Source organism: Scyliorhinus torazame, chromosome 12 (genome assembly GCF_047496885.1).
Source record: "Scyliorhinus torazame isolate Kashiwa2021f chromosome 12, sScyTor2.1, whole genome shotgun sequence".
NCBI classification, from domain to species: domain Eukaryota; kingdom Metazoa; phylum Chordata; class Chondrichthyes; order Carcharhiniformes; family Scyliorhinidae; genus Scyliorhinus; species Scyliorhinus torazame.
This window is the reverse complement of record NC_092718.1, coordinates 205478956-205505598: the sequence shown is the minus strand read 5'-3', so window position 1 is coordinate 205505598 and position 26643 is coordinate 205478956. Positions and strand designations below refer to the sequence as shown.

The 26643-nt window shown below is 45.4% G+C and overlaps 1 protein-coding gene across 2 annotated transcripts in view; it reads right to left on the bottom strand.

Annotated features, from left to right (window-relative positions):
* The window catches only part of mettl16 (methyltransferase 16, N6-methyladenosine), a 162951-nt gene that overhangs the window by 34150 nt on the left and 102158 nt on the right, over positions 1–26643 (bottom strand). For both annotated transcript variants that reach the window (XM_072469756.1, XM_072469755.1), the window contains exon 6: positions 21374–21516. In XM_072469756.1, the coding sequence (XP_072325857.1) occupies positions 21374–21516 (143 nt within the window). The remainder of the gene's footprint in view (positions 1–21373; positions 21517–26643) is intronic.

The window sequence follows — 26643 nt, the reverse complement described above, 5'->3', positions numbered from 1 at the left end:
GGACTGTCATTTTGATCGACTGCACCCTACCCGCTAGTGAGATTGGCAGCATATCCCATCTTTTAAAATCCTCCTCCATCTGCTCCACCAACCGCGTCAAATTAAGCTTGTGCAGGGAACCCCAACTCCTACTACTTGGATCCCCAAGTACCGAAAGCTCCTTTCCGTCCTCTTCAGCAGTAGCTCATCTATCCCCCTTCCTTGGTCCCCTGAATGCACCACAAAGAGCTCACTCTCTACGTTGAGTTTATACCCCGAAAAGTCCCCAAACTCCCTAAGGATCCGCATGACCTCCGCCATCCCCTCCACTGGATCCGCAACATATAACAACAGGTCATCGGCATACAACGACACCCGGTGTTCCTCTTCCCCCCGAACCAATCCACTCCATTTCCTGGACTCCCTCAGTGCCATGGCCTGCGGCTCAAATGCCAGTGCAAACAACAAGGGGGATAATGGGCACCCCTGCCTCGTCCCCCGGTACAGCCGAATGTACTCCGACCTCCGCCGGTTCGTGGCCTCACTTGCCACCGGGGCTCTATATAGCAGCCTGACCCAGCTGATGAACCCCTCCCTGAACCCAAACCTCCGTAACACTTCCCAAAGATACTCCCACTCCACCCGATCAAAGGCCTTCTCCGCGTCCATAGCTGCCACTACCTCCGCTTCCCCCTCCACCGAGGGCATCATAATCACATTGAGGAGCCTCCGCACATTTGTATTTAGCTGCCTACCCTTCACAAATCCTGTCCGGTCCTCACCCCCGGGACACAGTCCTCAATTCTCGTTGCCAGCACCTTCGCCAGCAACTTAGCGTCAACATTGAGGAGCGAGATCGGTCTACATGACCCACATTGCAATGGATCCTTGTCCCGCTTCAAGATCAAAGAAATCAGCACCCTGGACATTGTCGGGGGCAAGGTCCCCTCCTCCCTCGCCTTATTAAAAGTCCTCACGAGCAAAGGGCCCAGCAGGTCCACGTATTTCCTGTAAAACTCAACCGGGAACCCATCCGGCCCCGGGCCTTCCCCGCCTGCATGGTCCCCAATCCTTTAACTAGCTCCTCCAGCCCAATCGGCGCCCCCAAACCAGTCACCTGCTCCTCCACCACCCTCGGGAATCTCAGCTGATCTATGAATCGTCGCATCCCTTCCTCCCCCGCTGGGGGCTCAGACCTGTACAGATCCCCATAGAAGTCCCTAAATACCTCATTTATTCTCACCGCACTCCGCACCGTATTCCCCCCATTATCCCTAACTCCACCAATCTCCCTCGCTGCCTCCCACTTACGAAGCTGATGTGCCAGCATCTGACTCGCCTTCTCCCCATACTCATACGCCGCCCCTTGCGCTTTCCGCCACTGTGCCTCTGCTTACCCCGTGGTCATCAGGTCAAATTCCGTCTGGAGGTTCCGTCGCTCCCTAAGTAGCCCCTCCTCGGGGGGCCTCTGCATAACTCCTGTCCACCCTTAAAATCTCCCCCACCAACCTCTCCCTCCTCTCTCTCTTCTCCCTGTGGGCCCTAATGGAGATTAGCTCTCCTCTGACCACCGCCTTCAATGCCTCCCAGACTTCCCCCACCTGCACCTCCCCGTTGTCGTTGGCCTCCAAGTATCTTTCAATACATCCCCGCACCCGCCCGCACACCCCCTCATCCGCCAACAGTCCCACATCGAGGCGCCACAGCGAGCGCTGGTCCCTCTCCTCCCCAACTCCAGCTCCACCCAATGCGGGGCGTGGTCCGAGATGGCTATGGCCGAATATTCCATTCCCTCCACTTTCGGGATTAGCGCCCTACTCAAAATGAAAAAATCTATCCGGGAGTAGGCTCTATGGACGTGGGAAAAGAAGGAAAATTCCCTGGCCTGCGGCCTGACAAACCTCCATGGATCCACTCCCCCCATCTGGTCCATAAACCCCGAGCACCTTGGCCGCAGCCAGCCTCTTACCCGTCCTGGACCTAGACCGTGTTGAAGTCCCCCCCCCATTATCAAGCTTCCTACCTCCAGATCCGGAATCTGACCCAGCATGCGTTTCATAAATCCGGCATCATCCCAATTCGGCGTGTTGCTCTTTTTAGCCTTAGTTTATTACCTCTCATTACGTCACCTTTGCTCACGAGTCGCCAGGTATCTTTCTGATACCGCCACGTGGTTCAAGCTCGAGTTATGATTAATAAGTCAGCACACCGCTTAGTAAGATTGAAATCAACGGTCATTTATTATATACAGCAATTAAAACTTATACAATAATGCTACTTCTAGACTAATACCTATAACTAACAGGCCAATACTTAACTTTAGGAGATGGCCCACCAGGTCAGGGAAACGAATAGTTTATCGAATTGGATCTGGCCTGCGGGATTCAAAAGGCTGATACGGGTCGATGGCTAGGAATCTCTATCGGGTAGCGATCGCTGGAGTCAGACTTACGGTTCTTTGTTGAAGGTTCTTGCGAAGGTTGCGAGCAGGTGAAGAAGGGAGAGAGAGAGAGAGAGATCTGAACTTGGCCCCTCACTTTATAGGGCCCAGGGGCTTCCTGCCTCTCGGGGTGGCCCTTGACCCGGAGTCCCAAGTGATTGGACTTGTTCCCAATCACGGAGTTCGATATGCTCCAATAATGGGGCGATTCCTCGATCGGGGGGTGGTCGTTCACCTGTCTTTGTTTCGGCCACTGCGGGCGCCGACAGGTCTGGCCCGGCATTCAATTGTTAATATGTTGCAATTGTTCCCGGGGATAGCCGATTAAACTGCAGATGTCTGGGTTGACATAATAGTCTCGAGTATCGATCTAGGCCGACTTCCCCAGAGCCGAATACGCTATTCTGTCTGCAGCTGTCCGTTTGTGTCCTGTTGGTTTCAATTCCCATCAGCCTTTTCGGTTAGCCGTTTTAAATCGGGTTTTGGCCAAATTAATAGGGAATCAGCCATTTTAGGTGGCTACAGGGGCATATACATTCACCAGTACCACCCGCACCCCCTGCAACCTACCACTCACCATCATATATCGACCTCCATTATCCGCTACAATATTCAGTGCCTCGAACGACACCCGCTTCCCCACCAGTATTGCAACCCCTCTGTTCTTCGCATCCAGCCCTGAATGAAAGACCTGCCCGACCCATCCCTTTCTCAGCCTAACCTGATCTGCCACCTTCAGATGTGTCTCCTGGAGCATAACCACGTCTGTCTTTAGTCCCTTTAAGTGCGCAAACACCCGGGCCCTCTTGACCGGCCCGTTCAGGTCCCTCACATTCCAAGTTAACAGCCGGATCAGGGGGCTACTCGCCCCTCCCCTCCCCCCTGCCGACTAGCCAGCTCCTTTTCTAGGCCAGCCATGTGCCTGCGCCTCCCGCACCCTCCAGTCCCCCAGGCGGCGGACCCCCGCCCCGACTACCTCTCCTACTTCCAGCTCCTCTTTGGCCAATGCAGCAGCAACCCAGTTTCTCCCCCCCCCCACTAGATCCTCATCTAGCCATTTTGCCCCCCACATGACACACCCGTAAGTCAGCTGACTCCTGCTGACCCCGGCCTCTCCCGCCATTCCATCGACCCCCAGTGTGAGAGTCCCCCCACCCCTTGGCAGACAGTGTGCGCTCCTCTCCAGCACCGCCCTTCCCCACCAGCCCCGCCCCCATCCTTCCCTAACGCGGGAAAAAGCCCACGCTTTCCGTCTGAGCCGGCCGGCCCCTCTGGCGCAGCTCCTTTTTGCGGCCTTACCCCAACCCCGCATCCCCAGGCCTCCACCCCCCCTCTTCCTCTGCGGGGCCCTGCCCCTCCAACACCGACGCCCACACTCTCCCACAGCCCCCACACCAAATCCATTCACCCAGCCCCACACAGCACCAAAACAAAAACAACATTCCCCAAACGCAGTAAACAACCCCCCACGACAAACCGTCAGTTTGAGTCCAACTTTTCAGACTGGATAAAGTTCCATGCCTCATCAGGCGTTTCAAAATAGTGGTGCCGATCTTGGAACGTGACCCACAATCGCACTGGCTGCAGCATCCCGAACATCACCCCCTTCCGATGGAGAACCGCCTTAGCCCGGTTAAAACCAGCCCTTTTCTTAGCCACCTCCGCACTCCAGTCTTGGTAAATTCGGATCTCCGTGTTCTCCCACCTGCTGCTCGGTTCTTTTTTGGCCCATCTCAGGACACTCTCTGTCCATAAAGCGGTGGAACCTCATCACTACAGTCCTTGGCGGCCCGTTGGCTTTGGGTCTTCTTGCCAGGACCCGATGAGCCCCATCCAGCTCCAGGGACCTCGGAAAAGCTCCTGCACCCATCAGCGAATTGAGCATCGTGCTCATATATGCCCCGGTATCGGGCCCCTCCACTCCTTCAGGGAGACCCAAAATCCGAAGATTCTTCCTCCTCGACCTATTCTCTAGGTCCTCAAATTTTTCCTGCCACCTCTTGTGCAGCGCCTCGTGCGTCTCCACCTTCACCGCCAGGCCCAAGGTCTCGTCCTCGTTCTGCGAGGCTTTTTGCCGTACCTCCCGGATTGCCGCCCCTTGGGCCTTCTGGGTCTCTACAAGCTTCTCAATCGCCGCCTTCATTGGCGCCAGCATTTCTGTCTTCAGCTCCGCAAAACAGCGTTTAAGGAACTCCTGCTGCACCTGCGACCACTGCGCCCACGCTGCTTGGTCTCCACCGCCGCCATCTTGCTTTTCCTCCCTCGTACTTTCCGCTGCACCAGGATCACTTTTTTTAACTGCTCCAATCCTGGTCCAATCCATATAGTGTCGGGGGAACCTTGCTGTCACCTTCCCACACTGGGAGCCGTCGAACAATTGCCGTTGGGCCCCCTCTGAAGAGCCAAAAAGTCTGTTCCCGGCGGGAGCTGCCGAACGTGCGACCTACCTAGGCATAGCCGCAACCGGAAGCGAAGAGACATTTCCAAGAAGTCCGAGGTTAAAGGTACTAGATCAAAGAACTCTTCAAGCAAGACAGACAGATCTGAGAGGAAGGCGGAGATGCCAGAAATATATCTGAAGTGATTTTCAGGTTTGAGAGATTTCACTATAGCCTGTGGAACATGAGCTGAAATAACTATGGAAATAGATAGCTGGATCTTGGAGTTTGTGTAAAAGCAGCTAAGACAAAGAAAACCTAAAAGGGGGTGGTGAAAAATCCTGGCCTGGATTTGCTGTTAAGAGTGGAGCGGAAGCTTTGTTTAAAAGTATAATTTGGGAAATCTGATCTGTATTTCAGAATGCAACCCGCTAAGGGAAAGCATAATTATGAGAGAAGATTTTAAAGCGTGTTTTTGGGAGTGGAGTTTGGAAACTCTCACGTGACAATCATCTGGGAGGATTCTGAGGAGGCAAACATTCACTTAGGGTTCAGAATGGAGAGTGTATTTGCCCACAGTCATCCTGTGTGCTTAAAAGGGACTTTGTCTTAATGAAACCATTGTAGATTACGATGTACTTTGTAATTCACGTTAATCATAAAACCTGTGCGTAATTGTTAAACTAAGGGGGAACAATGGCCCCGGGATCAGGATTATACGGTTTCCCATGACCTCTCCGGAATATGAACTGCCTTTTTAAGGGGGTGGGAGTTCCCCTCAACAGGGAGAGCCCCACCTCTCATAAAAACCATGGCCTGGATGCAAGTCGGGGAAGGAACCCCTGAGGGGAGTGGAGGAATTTGAATTTGTATAGTTATCAACCTTGTTTGCTAATTTCTACCTATTGTCTAGGCTTCCTGCTTATCGTGAATTCAACAGCACCATAAAGGAAAGTATAGCAAATGTGCAGAGGAGTGTCAAAGGATTTCAAGCAATAGGAAAGTGAATGGGGGAGAAATGAAGAAAGGAAGGATGGGACCAGGACTCCACAGCAAATCGGTATCTTTATTCACTTTTGCCACTCAACAGTTCCATGATTCAAACCACTGACTGTCAGCATCTGTTCTTGTGCCATCACGTCTCTTAACAATTCCAAGTGAATATCTCAATTCTTAACTGCCCAATAGTGACAACTCCTCTGGTACCCCAAGCCAACATTCCATCTCAAAAATAATTTTCTCAAATAATGAAGAACATGTACAAGTGAAGTTCCACTGGGTGTACATAAAATAATTATGTTGCATACGGTTGCATTTTTCTGTAGCTGGAAGTTACTTTCATGCATTTCCTATCTCTGGTATTTACATAATAGGCTGTAAAATAAACAATCTACAAATCCTTCCATGGCCTTTGTAAGGGTCATTCCTGTTTATTCCCTAATTTCTCCCTTGTTTTATTTTGTCGTTACATTTTAGATCCATGGAGGATTAATGGACATGTCTTTTTAAGGCAAGCAGCCTGTATCTTTAATTCAAGCAGAAGAATCCAGAAGTTACAAGAGAGATCACTTTGCTAGTCGGGCCAGCAGCCTGCATCTTTAATGCAAGCAGAAGAATCCAGAAGTTATCATAGAACCATAGACTTCCTACAGAGGAGGAGGCCATTTGGCTTATTGGGTCTGCACCAACCCTCTGAAAGAACACCCTACCTCTCAAGCTCTTACGATGCTTTAATTGCACCTCTGGCTTACAAAACCTTTCAAACCAGGATTCTTTTAAAAATACTACTACACACACTAACTCAGGTGTTTAATCGTATTGTACCAAATACATATAATATACCTGAATTTCCTACATTGATCACAGAGCTGACAACTACAGTACTTTTCTAGGTGTGTCCTTTTCCCCTGCTGCAGGACACACAAACACACCGATGAACTGAAACCCGAGAACTTTAAGCTCCACCATCTCCATGAATACATAGCCTTCTAGGGCTCCTGGGATGCTTTTCAATTAATTGTAGCATTAACTTCCAAAACAAAACAACTCTCTGGGCTGCATGACCTTGCAAGCAGTGGCGACACCTCTTCTCCAGCTAAGTAAGCCCATCTGGGCATCACGGTGGCGCAGTGGTTAGCACTGCTGTCTACGACATTGAGGACCCGGGTTTGATCATGGCCCCGGGTCACTGTCTGTGTGGAGTTTGCACATTCTCCCCGTCTACACGTGGGTCTCACCCCCACAACCCAAAGATGTGGTTAGGTGGATTGGCCACGCCAAATTGCCCCTTAATTGGAAAAAAAAGAAAGAAAAAAGCCCACCTACTGTATTATGATCTTACCTTTGCAGCAATAACCTCTTGAGTCAACATGGTCCCAACCTTTCAAGTGTAATAGTCTTCAAGCTGCTTGAGATACATTTATCCCATTTTCTACAGTTAAACTTTGTTCTTCCCACAACTAAAAATTTACCTCTAAAGTATTACTTTGAACCATGAACGAGGTATTTATAAGTGGTTAAAAAAGACATACAGGATCCTGGGCTTTATAAATAGAGGTATAAAGTACAAAACATGGATTTATGAAGAACCTTTATGAAAATACTGTTCAGCCTCAATTGTATAACAAATTAAATTCTGGGCTCTGCACTCTCTGAATGATGTGAAGGCTTCAGAGAGGGTTCAGAAAATATTTACATAGGCACATAAGACCCAGGAGCAGGGTAGGCCATTTGGCCCTTCACAAGAATAGTTTCAAGGATGAGAGGCTTCAGTTGGGTAGATTCGAGAAGCTGGGTTTGTTGAAGATGGAGAGATCAATTTGCTAGTCTGTGCTGGTTTAAACAAGAGTCACAGACTTGTCTGCACCAGAGAGACAGATGGTGTGGGACTCGGTTTGATTGATTGACTGGTGGTCAATGAATTGTCCCAAAAGACCATACCCTGCCTGGTAACAGGTGGTGATTGGATCCTAATCCAGTGGAATGCTTTTCAGAGTCCCAAGGTTTCAGTTTTGATTCTGGCAGCACAGAGGCAAGAGCCTACTATAACTCTCTCCAGAAACACTGCTGCGAGCTCTGTATTTCTAAACTTACAGGAAACCATTACAGGCTGTGCAAACGAAGACCAGGTTCTGCTATCTCTCTTCAAAAAGCCATGTGAGTACTGCATTCATACCTGAATGAATGAATCTACAGAGAAGACCTTTACAGGCTGCAAACTGAGACTTTAACCTGCAGCTTGCCATGAAGAAAGGTGTTCTAAAAATCATCATCTGAAACAAAGACTCTTTTTCCTTTTACTTATGATTTTACCCATTTCCACCCCTCTGTGTTTGTCTGTTTTGTGTATATGTGTAGGGCAGCACGGTAGCATTGTGGATAGCACAATTGCTTCACAGCTCCAGGGTCCCAGGTTCGATTCCGGCTTGGGTCACTGTCTGTGCGGAGTCTGCACATCCTCCCCGTGTGTGCGTGGGTTTCCTCCGGGTGCTCCGGTTTCTTCCCACAGTCCAAAGATGTGCAGGCTAGGTGGATTGGCCATGATAAATTGCCCTTAGTGTCCAAAATTGCCCATAGTGTTGGGTGGGGTTACTGGGTTATGGGGATGGGGTGGAGGTGTTGACCTTGGGTAGGGTGCTCTTTCCAAGAGCCGGTGAAGACTCGATGGGCCGAATGGCCTCCTTCTGCACTGTAAATTCTATGAAAGAGGGGGGTACGTTAAAGTGGGAATTAGGCATTAATTGTTAACCCATTGCATTTACTGCATATTTTATTATAGTTCTGGTTATAAATAAACAGTAATTGTGTTTACATTTACAAACATGACTATAATTATTGGGCAGGCAAGGGCCAAAGACCTGGAGTTATTTTCCAAGAATTATTAGTAGCGCAGTGGTTAGCACTGTTGCTTCACAGCTCCAGGATCCCAAGTTCAATTCCCAGCTTATATCACTGTCTGTTCTCCCCTTGTCTGCGTGGGTTTCCTCCGGGTGCTCCGATTTCCTTCCATATTCCAAAGACGTACAGGTTAGGTGGATTGGCCATCTTAAATTGCCCTTAGTATCCAAAAAGGTGAGGTGGAGTTATTGGGTTAGGGTGGAGGTGTGTGCCTAAGTATGGTGCTCTTTCCAAGGGCCGGTGCAGACTCGATGGTCCGAATGGCCTCCTTCTGCACTGTAAATTCTATGATTCTCTGATGAATTCACTTGTGTTCTGACTTCAGGGCACGTGGGGCTGGGATTGACGTGCACTATCCCAGGGTGTTGTAACACTTTGCACCACCCTACTTCCACAACCTCCTCTAGTCTTACATTATCACTTGAAACCATTTATCCTCCTTCTCTGGCCTTCAGTACCCTATCCTCTCTTCATTCTGCCCCCTGCCTTGGTCCTACTTACTGGAATTCACTCCCTAAACTCTTGTGCTCTCCACTTTGCTGTCCACCTTTTAAAAAGAACTTCCCAAATGTGGCGATGATCCGCAAGTGGGTTATGGAGGGAGAGGGGGCAGCATGGAAGAGGATGGAGATGGCATCCTGTAAAGGAACGAGCTTGGGGGCGTTGGTGACGGCACCGCTGCCGTTCTCGCCAGCAAAGTATACCACGAGCCCGGTGGTGGCGGCAACGTTAAGGATCTGGGGCCAGTGGAGATGGCACAGGGGTGCAGTGGGAGCCTCGGTGTGGTCCCCAATCAGGGGTAACTACCAGTTTGTCTAGGGGAAGATGGACGGGGGGTTCCAGGGCTGGCATCGAGCGGGGATTAGAAGAATGGGGGACCTGTTCATTGACGGGACATTTGCGAGCCTAGGGGCACTGGAGGAGAAGTTTTACCCCCGGGAAATGCATTTAGATATATGCAGGTGAGGGCTTTTGTGAGGCGACAGGTCAGGGAATTCCCATTGCTCCCCGCACAAGAAATTCAAGACAGGGTGATCTCGGGTGTATGGGTCGCGGAGGGCAAAGTTTCGGCAACACACCAAGAGATGAAAGAAGAGGGGGAAGTGCTAGCAGAAGAGTTGAAGGGTAAATGGGAGGAGGAGCTGGGGGAGGAGATCGAGGAAGGTTTGTGGGCTGATGCCCTGGGTAGGGTTAATTCCTCCTCCTCGTGTGCAAGGCTCAGCTTGATACAATTTAAGGTGGTTCACAGAGCGCACTTGACGGGGGCGAGGTTGAGTAGGTTCTTTGAGGTAGAGGACAGATGTGGAAGGTGTTCAGGGAGTCCGGCGAACCATGTCCATATGTTTTGGTCATGCCCGGCACTGGAGGGGTTCTGGAGAGGAGTGGCGGGAGCAATATCTCAGGTGGTGAAAGTCCGGGTCAAGCCAAGCTGGGGGCTAGCAATATTTGGAGTAATGGATGAGCCGGGAGTGCAGGAGACGAAAGAGGCCAGCATTCTGGCCTTTGCATCCCTAGTAGCCCGGTGAAGGATCTTGCTAATGTGGAAGGATTAACGACATAGCTGGGTTCATAAAGCTGGAGAGGATAAAGTTTGCCTTGAGAGGGTCTGCGCAGGGGTTCTACAGGCGGTGGCAACCGTTCCTAGACTATCTCGCGGAACGTTAGAGGAAGATCGGTCAGCAGCAGCAACCCTGCGGGGGGGGGAAAAAGAGATTGCTTGTGGGGAGGGATAAGCAGGAGATAACATGAAGGGCGGGGGAAACTGGCATGTGCGGGAGAGAGCCAGTGTATAAAACTATGTAAATATACCATTTTGCCATGTATATATCTTGCTCAGTGCGTTTTCGTGTTATTTTGTTACCGGGGGGGGGGGTTATTGTTTGTAAGGGGAAAAAATTGTGTTGGTAAAAAACTTGAATAAATATATATATTTTTAAAAAAGAACTTCCCAAACCCCATTATCTTTGACCAACCTTTTGCTCACTCCTACCTCGTGCACCCTGGCTCAGCATTTATGTATTTTGTTTTCTCCATCCACAAATAGAGTACACTGTGAGGCATTTTCTTTCATTAATAATGCAAGTTTCTGGATGGATCCTTTAAGCTGTAATAAACTACGCTAAAAATGACCAATTAGATAATTGTAAGAACAAGATCCCTGATGCCCAATCCGCAGGTCAAATTTGTACCATCTGTACCTAATATTCCACTGGTTACGACTTTGAAAGACATTATTAAATCATTTTAATTGTTTAAAGCTTTAAACAAACATTGTCAAATCCAATTCACAATCCCACCTTTGGTTTAGTCTCCTATAACTTTTTCATTAGCACATAACAGCACTGGTTCCAATGGTACTGATCCATACTTTTATTTCACAGATTACACCATTGTTTTCTTTACTAATCCCTTCTCCATGAATCCAGTCAATTCAGATCTGGGCAAGATAAATCCTCTGCTGCAAAAAAACCTTAAATTCCAAATGAAATTTGTTCTTCTAATAATAAGAATCTTTATTAAAGTCACAAGTAGGCTTACATTAACACATCCAATTAAGTTACTGTGAAAATCCTCCAGTCGCCACACTCCGGCACCTGTTTGGGTACACGGAGGGAGAATTCAGAATGCCCAATTCACCTAACATGCACGTCATTCGGGATTTGTGGGAGGAAACCGGAGTGCCTGGAGGAAACTGCCTGGAGGAAACCCACAGAGACACAGGGAGAATGTGACTCTGCACAGACAGTGACCCAAGTGGGAACCAAACCCAGGATCCTGGAGCTGCGAAGCAATAGTGCTAACCCCACTGTGCTACTGACTCGTGATTCGTTGGTTCCCTGTTGCTCATTTCATCAACTTCAAGATCTTAATTCTCATTTCTAAACACCGACCTTTTAAGATGGAGATGAAGAGATTTTTTTCGCTCAGAGGGTTGTTAGCATGCTGGATTCTCTTCCTCAGAAAGCAGAGGAGGCTGGGTCATTGAATTTATTCAAGGCAGAGTTAGACATATTTTTGATCGACAAGGGAGTTGAGGGTTATGGCGGGCAGAGAGCAAAGTGGAGTTAAGACCACCTGACCAGCCAATATTCTTGTTGAATGGCAGAGCAAGATGGAAGGGCTGAAGAGTCTACACCCAAGGGCAGCACGGTGGCGCAATGGGTTAGCAGGGAGGCCTCACGGCACCGAGGTCCCAGGTTCGATCCTGTCCCGGCTCAGGGTCACCGTCCGTGTGGACTTTGCACATTCTCCCCGTGTTTGCGTGGGGTTCGCCCCCGCAACCCAAAAATGTACAAGCTAGGTGGATTGGCCACGCTAAATTGCCCTTAATTGGAAAAAATTATTTGGGTACTCTAAATTTATTTAAAAAGAGGCTACACCTGCTCATGAGTCCCATGTTCCTATGTTCCAAGATCACGAACCATGCCAAATGTACACCCACATCATCTTAGCCAGGGTTACTGCGTAGTCTTCCTTTCCTTCTGGCAATGATCTGTCAGTTACTTTGGCCCTGTTGTCCTGAATGCTTTCCTCTAACTACTTTGCCTTGCTGCCTGTCTGTTCCCTTCGAATGCCTCTTTTTACCCTCTATTAACCCATCCATTTCTTACTCTGCACCCTCCAGTAAAGTGTTCTTCGATAATCATCTATGGAAGGGTCATTAGAAATACACAAGCTGTTTACAAAAAATTAAATTATTTTAATACCATCTGGTGAGCCATTAAAATTGTTGATGAACATTCTCAATATATCGGTCCATCTGTCTTACATTCCTAGTAATTTGACTGTTAATACAATGCTCTGAAAACTTTCCTCACTTAGGTGATTCAGTGTTTTGCTATGTCCAGTTTTGGTGCTGGTAATCCAAAATCTTTTTAAATGTTTTTTCCCAATTAAGGGGCAATATAATGTGACCAATCCTAGTCTGCACATCTTGGGTTGTGGGGTCAGACCCACGCAAACACGGAGAGAATCTGCAAACTCCACACGGACAGTGACCCGGGGCCGGGATCGAACCCGGGTCTTCAGCGCCGTGACGCAGCAGTGCTAACCACTGTGCCGCCCCCAAAATTTTATTTTACACCAAGATTTGAATGATGCAATAATTTAAGTTAAAATGTAAATAATGGACTGGTGAAAAATGAAAACCGCTTATTGTCACAAGTAGGCTTCAAATGAAGTTACTGTGAAAATCCCCTAGTCGCCACATTCCGGTGCCTGTTCGGGCAGGCTGGTATGGGAATTGAATTGTGCTGCTGGCCTGCCTTGGTCTGCTTTAAAAGCCAGCGATTTAGCCCAGTGAGCTAAACCAGCCCCTTTTTAGTGATATTTTAGTGTTAATAATTTCAGATAATGTGAATTGAGTAGACTGTAATTCTACTTAACGAAACTTAAACATAAATTTGAATATCTGTCTGACATACCATTGGAGCTATTATGCACCAACAGAAATGTAAATTCTGCCTTGCAACAACATTTTGTTAGCCATGGTAATGTTTTTTAATTCAAACTCCCCACCTTTTCTCCATAATCCTTAATATTCATAATTCCCAAGGGTCTGTTTCCCATAAATAGGCCTTGCCTTCATGGAATTCTTGGGTAATGTGTTCCATGTTCTGACACGCTGTACAAGGAAAGAGATCCTGCATTCAGTCTCAATTGATTTGAATAAAATGTTCCTATTTTACAACAATAACTACTATTTCAAAAAGTACTTTATTGGTTCTGAAGAGCTTTGGGGCATTCTAAGGATGCAAACGGCATGGTATAAATGCAGGTTTTTCTTTCTAAATTCTATTATAAACCTTTATTCTGGATTCCCTTACCAAAGCATTTTTCAAACTTTTTTTCCCGGGACCCACTTTTACTAACCGGTGGACGTTCGGGACCCATGCCGGCCGACTTTCGCGAGACATGCCAGCTGACGTTAGCGACCCATGCCGGCATACCTTCCATTATTGCTTACCTTTAATGTCGCAGGTGGGCCTGCTTGGTCCTCACATTATCTCTTGCTTCGTCATTCAAGGTTACATTTCAGCTAAGGACTTCAGCTGTTGATTTAAGTTCTTGTTGCATGCTTTGAAAAAATCAAGAGGTTTGTCTTCAAAGGCCTTTGAAGATTTGAGGGTTTTAAACTTCATTTGTCAGCACTTCCCTGCATATAACACACATGGGTTTTGCATCCTAATTTGCATTGGCACAATTCGCGCCATACCTGAAGAAATCCTCTTTATACTGCTGTGTTCCGATTTGAGTTTCTTCTTAATTGTTTGTTCACCAGAGGCCCTGGAGTTTGGGATACAGCTCACACTAGAACTGCCTTGTCCTGCCTTGGACTCTCCTGAAAAAGCTCTCTCCAGCAGATTTAGTTGTGAGATCCTATTCTGTTCTTCACAGTCCTGTTGCTTGCTTACTGGCAGCTAAAAATGGAGTAATCTCACCTCTATGATTTTGCACCCAAAGCATTGACGTGCCGGACACGTGACTTTTTCTCTGCCGCTGCCTCTGGCAGAAAAACTCATCGTTCATGTTTAAAGGCTGGTCACAGCCGGCATTCTTTTTTTTAACGTTGAAACTTTATTTCTAATACCTAATTTTTCCAACTTTATGACCTTTTTACTGCTAAAAATTAAATTAACTTCAGTTGAACATGTGCATCATTACATTTACACACAAACTTTGTTTTAAATATATTCTCATTTCTTTAGAAATTTAACCAATTATAGAAAAAAGTACAATATTGTTTTTACTTTACAAACTCCGGTTTTAAGGGAGATGAAGTAACTTGTCAAACACACACAATGTCACAATATGGCGTACTGGTTCCACTGCATTGCACTATCCAAACGTCCAAGTCACTTCCTGTTCCATTCTCACCAAAAGCTCTGACTTCCTGCTTTCCAGAGAGTATCGACACACAGTGATGATTGTAGGTTTCTTCCAGTGTTCACATTGTTCAACCCTAATAACTGGCCTTGGCTAATCAGTATTCCGAGAAACCTGGCCTCTCACTGTACCCAACCCAGTCACAGACAACTGCGCAACCAGTACTTACCGTCGTGGGAGTGCAAACGGACGTTGTGCTGACCGTTGAACGGATTGATCAAGTTGCCGCAGGCTACATATTGCCGATCAGTGGCGGGGGGGCGAGCACCAGAGCGGAGCTCCAAGCTGGGGCCACCACTGTTAGCATTGCGTCCACGTGGACGCCCATCAACCCATCCTCTCCCGACCCCCGACCCAATACTCTGCACGCGGTGACCAGCACACAGCCCAGCCTCGCGCCGCCCACCCCCGCAAACACCGCAACTAATAGGGACTGCAGTTGGGAACTTCTTCCCGTGATCGGGAATGCCACAACCGATCACTCCACGACCCTCCCGACACCCACCCGTGATCCACCTGCGGGTCTCAACCCGGAGTTTGAAAACCCTTGCCGTACCAGATAAAATGTTAATTTTCCTTAATTTAAAAAAAAAAACACCTCAATTTGATTACTCCTTAACCTTCTCTTTTCCAGGAAATATAAACAAATGAAGACAACTTCTCGATGCTCGGTTCTTCAACCCAGGTAACTGCAGTGTGAATCATTAGACTAATTCGAAGGCCAATATATTCTTCCTTCAATAGAATGGTCAAAATTGAACACAATGAAGTCTGAACACAGTCGTGTTCTCTGTTTTTCTATTCTAAACTCTTGTGATGAAGGTCAATATCCTGTTAACCCTTCTGGTTGCTTTCTGCATCTGCGAGGTAGCTTTTAATGATTTATGCACTTAGATCTCAAAATCCTTTTGTTCATCAAATCCCCATCCCAGCACTTCCCAATTTACATTATATTCTCATCTGCCATTCTTGCATCTATAATATTCTACGTGCTATTTGTGTTAATGAAACAACCCAATGATTGTATTGTGGTGATGGAGAAAAACACAACTGGAGACTCACTAGAACAGTATCACAAAAAAGATACATAGACCCAAAAGGATATGTAAATAGACAGTAATAAACAGAAAGGCAAGATGAAAGCAAAGTAAATATAAAAGTCCAAGAAAATAGAAAACACAAAAAAAAACAAGGGAGATAGAAAAAGCTTGGTATTGAGAATAAAAGACTATAAAGACAGGAAGTAAGGTTTTGTTCATAATTAGCAAAAACTGTTTTCTTAAGGCAAATGTGCTGAGAAAGGATGATGCCTGGAACAGGCATCACCAGGAATTGGCAATAGTTCAACTTTTTATTTTTTATTCTTTACTCATTACACAAAATATGTGCTTTTGAGGCAGATGATGTAACCAGTTAGTGACAATTAAGTTTCCTGAACAGCCACGGCACTGGTTTACATTTGAAGCTAAACTTGACAGGCAGCAAAAAACGCTTATACATATATTCTGCTGGGTTCTCCAGCGTTAGAAGATGTTGAAATTATGCAGCATGAGGCATTTGAGTACTTTTCGCCTAATTTCATTTTGCAGCCTTGAGGTTAAACAAATAGCACAGCCTCTGTGCAAGGTGCAATGGAAGATTATTCTCTTTGTCTATTATGAACGTTCCCTCGCCCGCAGAAAAATACTTTTCACTGTACTTCGGTACATGTAACAATAAATAAAATCAAAAAATCTAATCAAAAAGGAGTGCATGGGAATACGCATGTAAGAGCAAATAGGTGTGCAGTAACTGTGAACTCAGTTAATATTTGATTTAAACTAAATTTATATCAAAAGGTATTTTTCTTTCAGTTTTTCATTTCAAGCAGCTTGACACCATCCGGGACATAGCAGCCCGCTTGATTGGCACCCCATCCACAAGCATTCACTCCCTCCACCACTGACGCACAGCGGCAACTCTGTGTACCAAATGCAAGATTCACTGCAGGTACTGATCAAGGCTCCTTAGAATGCAGCTTCCAAACCTATGACCGTCACTATCTAGAAGGATAAGGGTAGAAGATGCATAGGAATAGAACCACTTGAAAGCTCCCATCCAGGGCAGCACGGTGGCGCAGTGGTTAGCATTGCTGCCCCACGGCGCTGAGATCCTGTCTCTGGGTCACTGTCCGTGTGGAGTTTGTACATTCTCCCCATGCTTGCGTGGGTTTCGGCCCCACAACCCAAAGATGTGCAGGGTAGTTGGATTGGCCACACTAAATTGGTCCTTAATTGGAAAAAATGAGTTGGGTACTCTAAATTTATTTTCAAAAAAAAAAGCTCCTTTCCAAGCCAGCCACAATCCTGACTTGGAAATATATCACCGTTCCTTCACTGTCGCTGGGTTAAAATCTGGAACTCCTTCCCCCAACAGCAGTGTGTGTACCTACACCACTTGGACTAAGAAGGCAGCTCACCACCACTTTCCGTAGGGCAATTAGGGATGGGCAATAAATGTTGGCCTAGCCAGTTTGCCCACATCCCATGAAAGAATTTAAAAAATAAACAATCAATATTGTTTCATGAATCCTAAATCTTATACAAGTTATGTTTTACATAGAGCGAGAGACTTGCAGCACAAAAGGCCATTTCACCAACCATGTCCTTGCAGCTCTTTGCTCTAGCAATTCAGAACTATTCCTATTAGCCAGTGCTCTCCACATGTCCCTCTTATCTGCCGAGGCTTCATATATTTATTATCTTTATATAAACGTTATGGCTCAGTGAATTTATTCAATGTGTACTGAGTCATGCAGATGTGGAATGCCCATAATATTTGGTGTGTGCTGAGTTAAGTGAACATAAATCGCCTCAGTAACTCGTTAGGGCATGAAAATAATGGTCATAGTAGGTCTTTAGCTACTGTCCACTATTGGACATCCACAATGTGGATGTCAAGTCGGGGTGGTGGTGTTGGACTTTTCTATGATATAGCTAGGCTGCCAACATTTAGTATTAATTCTTACATGAGACAAATGGCCATTTGGATGAGGTACCAGAAGGAACCAACCAAATGTACAACAGTGAGGAGTCAAAACATTAATTCGATCAGGGAGGATGAATAGGGGCAAAATTATAAAGCTGATGTGACAAAAACAAATGTGAGGTAATGCATTTTGGAAGGTCTAATGCAGGTAGGGAATATATAATGAATGGTAGAACCCTCAAGAGTATTGAAAGTCAAAGAGATCTAGGAGTACAGGTCCACGGGTCACTGAAAGGGGCAACACAGGTGGAGAAGGTAATCAAGAAGGCATACGGCATGCTTGCCTTCATTGGCCGGGGCATTGAGTATAAGAATTGGCAAGTCATGTTGCAGCTGTATAGAACCTGAGTTAGACCACACTTGGAGTATAGTGTTCAATTCTGGTCGCCACACTACCAGAAGGGTGTGGAGGCTTTAGAGAGGGTGCAGAAGAGATTTACCAGAATGTTGCCTGGTATGGAGGGCATTAGCTATGAGGAGCGGTTGAATAAACTCGGTTTGTTCTCACTGGAACGAAGGAGGTTGAGGGGAGACCTGATAGAGGTCTACAAAATTATGAAGGGCATAGACAGAGTGGATAGTCAGAGGCTTTTCCCCAGGGTAGAGGGGTCAATTACTAGGGGGCATAGGTTTAAGGTGAGAGGGGCAAGGTTTAGAGTAGATGTACGAGGCAAGTTTTTTACGCAGAGGGTAGTGGGTGCCTGGAACTCGCTACCAGAGGAGGTGGTGGAAGCAGGGACGATAGTGACATTTAAGGGGCATCTTGACAAATACATGAATAGGATGGGAATAGAGGGATACGGACCCAGGAAGTGTAGAAGATTGAAGTTTAGTCGGGCAGCATGGTCGGCACGGGCTTGGAGGGCCGAAGGGCCTGTTCCTGTGCTGTACATTTCTTTGTTCTTAGTTTGTTCTTTGACAATAGTAGATGATCACGTCAGATAATAATTTACAGCTTTCCAGCAGGAATCAATGAGTGGAAGCTACATATTTATTGCTATATTATTTAAGAAAATGGTTATAATTGGAATTGTACAGCTGTACTTTTTTTTAAACTGTAGAAGTTCACTTATTAGATTATTTCTACTTGTCAGCTTTAAGCTGCAAACTGCTAGTATGACCTGAACAGACAACTTCTCAGCAACAAATGTCTGAGACAGATAAATATCTTCACAACAGATGTGTGTCACAGGCATTGATTTGAGTAGAAGGCAAAGCAGGCATGAAGGAGTCTGACATCTGACAATTCTGTCACAACTCATTGCTCTCCATCCGTTTGTTTGCAAATTTTAGCTACAGTTATGCTGCTTGACTGTTAGTCTCAAAATGCTAGTATGGGTTTGAGTCTGCTCTTACACAGCCATCTCTTTGCACTGTACTTAATAGTGCAATTTCTCATTATCTCATTATCATTATCTTGCACCCAAAATTAAAATTTGCCTTCAAGAACAGCCAGAGACTTCAATTGAAACCCCAACCGGCTCTAGAGCAAACTATGGAGTTGCTGAAAAATAACTGAGTTCTTAATGACAGCTTTTAAACAAGTGTCTAATGACATACTTTAACACATAGCATATTAAATAACTGAAATGGTTAATAAATATGTAAGCTGTTGAATCAGTATGTTACAGTATGTTGCTAAAATATCCAGGAACCAAAGTTAGGTCTGAGGGGTGTTCAATTATGCAAAGTAATGCAAATGCATTAAGGCCAAGTTGGAATCAATAGTGTTTTGAGTACCAATTCACTGTGCACCTCATTTGTATTTGAACAAAATCATGTTTGTGACTGTCATGTCAGTCTAGCATTTTGTATTAAAAACAGAAAGTTCTAGAAATACTCAGTAGAACTTTCAGCATCTTTGGAGAGAGAAACAGAGTTAATACTTTGAGTCAAAAACCACTTCTTCAGAATATCATATTCCACTCACCATGTTAACTCTGTTTTTCTATCCAGACCCATTGAGCATATCCAGCACTTTCTGTTTATATTTCAGATTTCCAGCATCCGTAGAATTTTGCTTTTATTCCATTGTTTTGTATGATAGATTGAGAAGCAACTAGATTATTATATGATGGATTAGCATAGATGGATTAGCGTAAATAATTTGTGAGCATGTAGCATACAGTTCATTTGACCGAAATTCGTCAACGTTTAGAGTCACACAATGTAATAATCAGGCAAGTTTTCAAATTTCCTTTAACGGTGTTTTCACATTTCTGCCACTTAGAGCATGTCAGGGTATGAAAGGTACTAAGCATGACATAAAACCAGAACATGCTTTAAATACACACCAAGTTCAACAGCATTTGAAAATAGAAAATAATGGTTAACATTTCGGTGACAGCCTCTGTTAGAATAGTGTAATATCTGGTCACTGGTTTTATTAGAGATTCCAGAATTTTACAGTTTTGAATCTCTCATAATAATAAACAGCCATGGCCTAATCACAATGAGACTAACTGATATTTTCCATTTGAGTTCTAACTGAAAAAGTGCCCATCTGGAGATTATTACCATAATATATTAAAATTTTAATGTTTTATTTTAATGAACATGTGTCACAATCATAATTTTCCCATTAGCATTTATCAGGATAAAAAGGAAAGGTGCTATCTAATGAACTGGGGAACAAATTATTTGCTTGATAATGGATATTGTCGCTTCACAGTGATGTACGATGTATAAAATGATTCATAGAATTCCTCCTCTCACAACTCAACAAATAAATGAAAACAAAGGCTGCTGTTAAGCATCTGGACCGTATGGTTAAAACCATCAGGATAACCACATGCCATTTACCTGACCCTCCTACTTGCAAGAGAAAATATTTAACTGTCCACTCAACTCCATCTGAAGTGAAAACTTTAACACCTTTTGCAACAAACAATGCATCAACTTCCACAGGTTTATTAGGCCCGGTTAAATATCTTACTGAATAGCTGATGCTTATTTTTTTTTTAAAGTACCATGTTTCCAGATCCAAATCCATTTGAGCTCAATCGATTTACTGCATTTAGTGTACATTTTACATTATGTGACAAATAATTAATTTAACTGCAGTTTCAAAGCTACAACAAATAAACCTTCTGTGAAGTCCTCTAGGATATTTTCATTGTATAAATGCAAGTTACTTATCTATAAGTACCTTAATAAAAACAATTTTAAAAATGCAAATTACTGTTTTGTTATTCTTGGTGTAATGACCAAGAACAAGTTATGTTTAAAGCGGAGGTGAAGTGCATTACTGCACAATGCAATGCCAATTTTACAATCCAAATGCTATTCAGATAAAAATTCCAGAAATTGTTTTGTGACTCTGGATAAACATTTTCAAAATAATTGACAATAATTTACAATATCAGGAGCATCAAACAAGTTGTGACATGTTTTCTATCTTTTTTAAAATTGGTATTTTTGTTTGCTCCACTGGTATGTGCAGTAGTTCAGCAACATTCTGATAATGTTTTAAACTCCTAGAAATTCACTGTCAGGGTAGAATGGCAGAGTTCTTGCTCTTAGGAAATATCAATGTCTAGGTCAAATCATTCAAATTAGTCTCACAGCTAGATGCACATAAATGGAGTTAGTGCCAGCAAAATTCAGATCCAACAGGACCAAAGAAGTAAATCCTAACCTTATGGATGTTGCAGTAAATAATGTGTGTACTCAAGTTGTAACAGCTTGAAACATGGAGCTCAGGATATGTCCTAATATCTCACAGTAAAATGGTAATTGAAAAGAATGACTTTCCTACGTCACTTGCCTCAGTCTCTTTTTCAGCTGCAGGCTATCATGGATAATTCTTTTTACGAATTCCAACTCTCCACCCTCAGCCATAATTTCAGTAATTCCACCTGTGTTTATAGAACTGGGAGGTGGACGACTCGGATTCCTGGAATTTACACCCTGTTAATAAAAACACCAGTTAGAATCAAGGTATAACAGAATGTTTAATAACACTCGCTCCCTCATGCTTTATATAGACGTCAGCTAGTTGAAAACAAAATTGATAATGCAGCCTCTTATTCATCACCTTACACACAATGCGCATTTGTGTAAATAACATTAAAACGTCAACGATAAGAAAATATCACTAATCCCATTGAGGCTCATCCTTCTAGTGCTCTAGCAGCACTTTCATTTGCTCTTCAGCTGACAGCTCAAAAAGTATAAATTTCCTGCAGCTGATGACCAAATCAAGGCAAATCAGAAAGAACTAAGATCTATAGGCTAGTAACCATTCTGCAACACATCGAAGATATCCTCCGCGACTGCTTGGAGACTGTGGACTGGTCCATATTCAAGGCCGCGGCAGCTAACCTGGACGAGTACGCAACCACCGTCACAGATTTCATCAGTAAATGTGTCGAGGACTGTGTACCAAAGAAGACAATACGGGTATTCCCCAATCGGAAACCCTGGCTTAACCAAAAGGTTCACTCCCTGCTGAAGTTCCGGACGGAGACATTCAAGTCTGACGACCCTGACCTATATAAGAAATCCAGGTACAACGTATGGAAAGCCATCAGGGATGCAAAAAGACAATACCGCATCAGAGTGCCAGCCCAACGACATTAACCCACGACGACTATGGCAGGGCCTACACAAGATCACAGGCTATAAAGCAAGGCCAGGCGGAATATCTGGGGCTGGAGCATCCCTACCCGATGATCTGAACAAGTTCTATGCCCGCTTTGAGCAGTCAGCCAATGTATCAATGCCACGCGCCCCAACAGCCCTGGACACGCCCATACCCACTATTACAGCCTCAGAAGTAAGAGCTGCCTTCTTGAAAGTGAATCCGCGGAAAGCGATGAGCCCCGAAGGAGTCCTGGGCGAGCACTCAGAGCCTGCGCAGACCAGCTGGCGAGTGTATTCGCAGATATCTTCACCACCTCACTCCTCCGCTCTGAGGTCCCCACCTCCTTCAAGAAGGCCACCATAATATCAGTACCAAAGAAGAACAAGATAGCCTGTCTCAACGACTATCGGCCGGTGGCCCTAACGTCTGTTATCATGAAATGCTTCAAGCGGCTAGTCATGAGACGGATCACTGCCAGCCTCCCAGACGGTCTTGATCCACTGTAGTTTGCCTATCACTGCAACCGGTCCACAGCAGATGCTATCTCATTGGCTCTGCAATCAACACTCGAACACCTCGACAAAAAGGACACCTCTGTAAGACTGCTGTTCATCGACTACAACTCCGCCTTCAACACCATTATCCCAACAAGACTAATAACCAAACTCCGCAATCTTGGACTCGATCCCTCCCTGTGCAGCTGGATCCTCGACTTTCTCACCAAAAGACTGCAATCTGTCAGGATAGGCAACAGCACCTCCTCCACAATAGTCCTAAACACCGGAGCCCCGCAAAGATGTGTGCTCAGTCCTCTACTGTACTCCCTATACACACATGACTGTGCGGCAAGACTCAACTCCAACTCAATCTACAAGTTTGCGGATGATACGACTGTGGTGGGCCGCATCTCAAATGAATCTGACTACGGGAGGGAGATAAATCATTTGGTTGCATGGTGGACCGAAAACAACCTCTCTCTAAATGTTGGAAAGACCAAGGAACTGATCATCGACTTCAGGAAGCGCAGCACGACACACACTCCCGTCTGCATCAATGGCTCCGAATTGGAGATGGTTGACAGCTTTAAGTTCCTGGGGGTCATCATCACCATCAGTCTGTCCTGGTCCACTCACGTTGATGCAACAGTCAAGAAAGCCCAACAACGTCTCTACTTCCTACGGAAGCTAAAGAAATTTGGCATGTCTGCATCGACTCTCACAAACTTCTACAGATGTGCGATAGAGAGCATCCTATCCGGCTGCATCACAGCCTGGTATGGCAACTGCTCGGTCCAAGATCGCAAGAAACTGCTGACTGTGGTGAACTCAGCCCAACGCATCACACAAACTTGCCACCCCCACATTTATTCTGTATACACCTCTCGCTGCCTCAGGAAGGCAGACAGCATTATCAGAGACCCCTCCCACCCAGGTATTGCCTTCTTCCAGACCCTTCCATCAAGCAGAAGGTACAGAAGTCTGAAGACTCGCACATCCAGACATAGGAACAGCTTCTTCCCCACAGCTAAAAGACTCCTCAACGATTCCCCCTCGGACTGATCTGTTCCCTGTAAGAGCTCTATTCACGACGCCCTATGCTGCTCTTCTTCATGTATTTGCTTTGTTTGCTTGTTTGGCCTCTTGTTCCGCACTGTAATCAATCACTGTTTGTCGATGTACCATCTGTCAATGTTCTCTGTTGATTATTCTTGTGTCTACTATGTACGTACTGCGTACGTTCCTCGGCCGCAGCAAAATACTTTTCACTGTACTTCGGTACATGTGACAATAAATCAAATCAAATAAAAAATATAAAATTATTTGTGAACTAGGAGTAAAGTAAGTGTCTGTGGTCTAGCTTCAAAACTTTTGTCAGTGTGCATTTGCAGAGTTCTTCATTGTCCCTGGCCAGATGCACATTAATGATGCCCAATGTTTACTATTTTAAGGTTAGCTTATACTATGTGTGAGGGATTCAATCACGAATGGTGTGAACAACCATGCAAGAGAAGGCTCCAGGAACATCTGAGGTTTGAGTAATTCAGTTTATTCCTCAGGGCATTAAGAAGTGGCTGACTGCTTTGGACATAGTAAAAGTGATGACCCCAGCAACATCCTGAGAGTTCAGCTAAAGATTTGTGCACCAGAGCTAGTTACCCCTCTAGCCAAGCTGTTTCAGTAAAGCGGTGACACTTGCATTTACCTGGCAATGTAGATGATTCTTCATATATGGCCTCTTCACAAAACAAATGGTAAATCTAGCATTTACCCATCAGCCTCCTCTCAATTATTAGTAAAGTAACAGAAGTGCCATCAAGTGGTAATTATCATGAATAACCTGTTCATTGAAGCTCAGTTTGAGTTCCACCAGCAGCATGCAGCTTCAGAAAATAGTGCTCGAATTAAGATAATTCTAACTTCCTGTCTCACTACTCTTTCACAGTTTTCATTCTGGAAGAATATTATGCTAACATCCCTCGATGTTTATTTCTTTTGTCTTTATTTGGCTCTAATACAAACACACACATTAATTTTATCAAATAATATGTGCATATTACTTTTTCACTTGTTCCCTTCCTTTCTCCCTCATTAGGATTTCTCCTTGTTAACCGTTTTGCATGTAAACAAAAGCGTGGTAGGCAAGCAGGTGAACTACGGTTTCCTTAGTGGTTTAACATATGGAGATACTGAGTGAAAAGAGCATGGATTACAATATCCATGTACAAAATTTAAGAAATGTTTTGCAATGTGATTCCTTGCTTATTGTACTAAGTTTGCCCCACTACTCCAATAATCCTGTAATTATCTCTGCAGCAGATAGACTATCTTCCTCACATCAGTCGAGTTTTCAGATACGTTTACAGATGCAACCAACTGTTGCTATCGGACATGCACTATTTATTTTTTAGGCAATATAGCTAATGTTTCAGCTAAATTGGATACTAAGTGGCATAGGTTTTAAAAAAGATGATCAACTATTATCAAGCAGGAAATAGCTGAGTGAATGCAGAGTCTCATGTAGAAAACTGGAGAACCATTCATATGAGGTGGCTGACAATAGAATATCTAAAACATCATTTATAAAAAATGATCACTGTAATTATTCGATCATGGATGTTGAGGTCAACTTTCAGTGGGAATGTTGCATGGTCCAAACAGCTTGGACTATTGAATGTAAAAGGAGAAGAAAAGGGATAATATGAATTAAAATATTTTTTGTAGACCTGGGTCACTGTCCGTGTGGAGTTTGCACATTCTCCCAGTGTCTGCGTGGGTCTCACCCCCACAACCCAAAGATCCGCAAGGTAGATAGATTGGCCACGCTAAATTGCCCCTTCATTGGTAAAAAGTAATTGGGTACATGGAGCAGATGGGAGGGTGGATCCATGGAGATTTAGGCAGCCAAGGGTGAAGGAGTTCTCCTTCTACTCCCACGTGCATAAGGTATACTCTCGGATCAATTTCTTTGTTTTGGGTAGGGCCTTGCTGGCAGGAGTGGTGGACACGGGGTCCTCGCCGATCACAATCTCGGATCATGCTCCGCTCTGAGTTGACCTGAAGGTTAGTAAAGATAGCAATCAGCGCCCGTAATGGAGGTTAGATGTAGGGCTGTTGGCGGACGAAGCGGTGTGCGAGAGGCTGAGGAAATGCATACAAAATTACCTGCAGGTAAATGTTACGGGGGTGGTCTCAGCAGCGGTGGTCTGGGAAGCGCTGAAGGCAGTGGTGAGAGGAGAGGTGATCTCGATCCGGGCACACAGGGACAGGACGGACAGGGCAGAGACGGACCGACTGGTAAAGGAGATTCTACAAGTCGACAGGAGGTACGCGGAGACTCCAGAGATAGGGCTTTTAAGGGAACGGCGAAAGCTACAGGCGGAGTTCGGCTTATTAACCACAGGGAGGGCAGTGGAACAGCTCAGAAAGGCGAGGGGGGGCGATCTACGAGCATGGTGAGAAGGCCAGCAGGATGCTTGCACAGCAGCTCAGAAAGAGGGAGGCAGCTAGAGAAATAGGGTAAGCTATTGATGGGGATGGGAACTTAGTTGGGGACTCGGCAGGGGTGAGCAAGGCGTTCAGTGATTTCTATAGCAGGTGGTACAGGCCGGAACCCCCTGCAGGGCCGGAGGGGATGAGGCACTTCCTGGAGGGGCTGACTTTCCTGAAGGTGGATAGGGAGCTGGTAGAAGGACTGGGGGCCCCGATCGGGTTGGAAGAGAAAGTGGAGGGCTTGAAGGCCATGCAGTCGGGTAAGGCCCCGGGACCGGACGGATATCCAGTGGAGTTCTACAAAAAGTTCTCCGGGATATTGGGACCGGTGCTGATGAAGATGTTTAATGAGGCAAGGAAAAGAGGGGTTCTACCCCAAATGATGTCACAGGCCACGATTTTGCTTATCCTGAAACGAGACAAGAACCAGGAGCTATGTGGGTCTTACAGGCCGATTTCCCT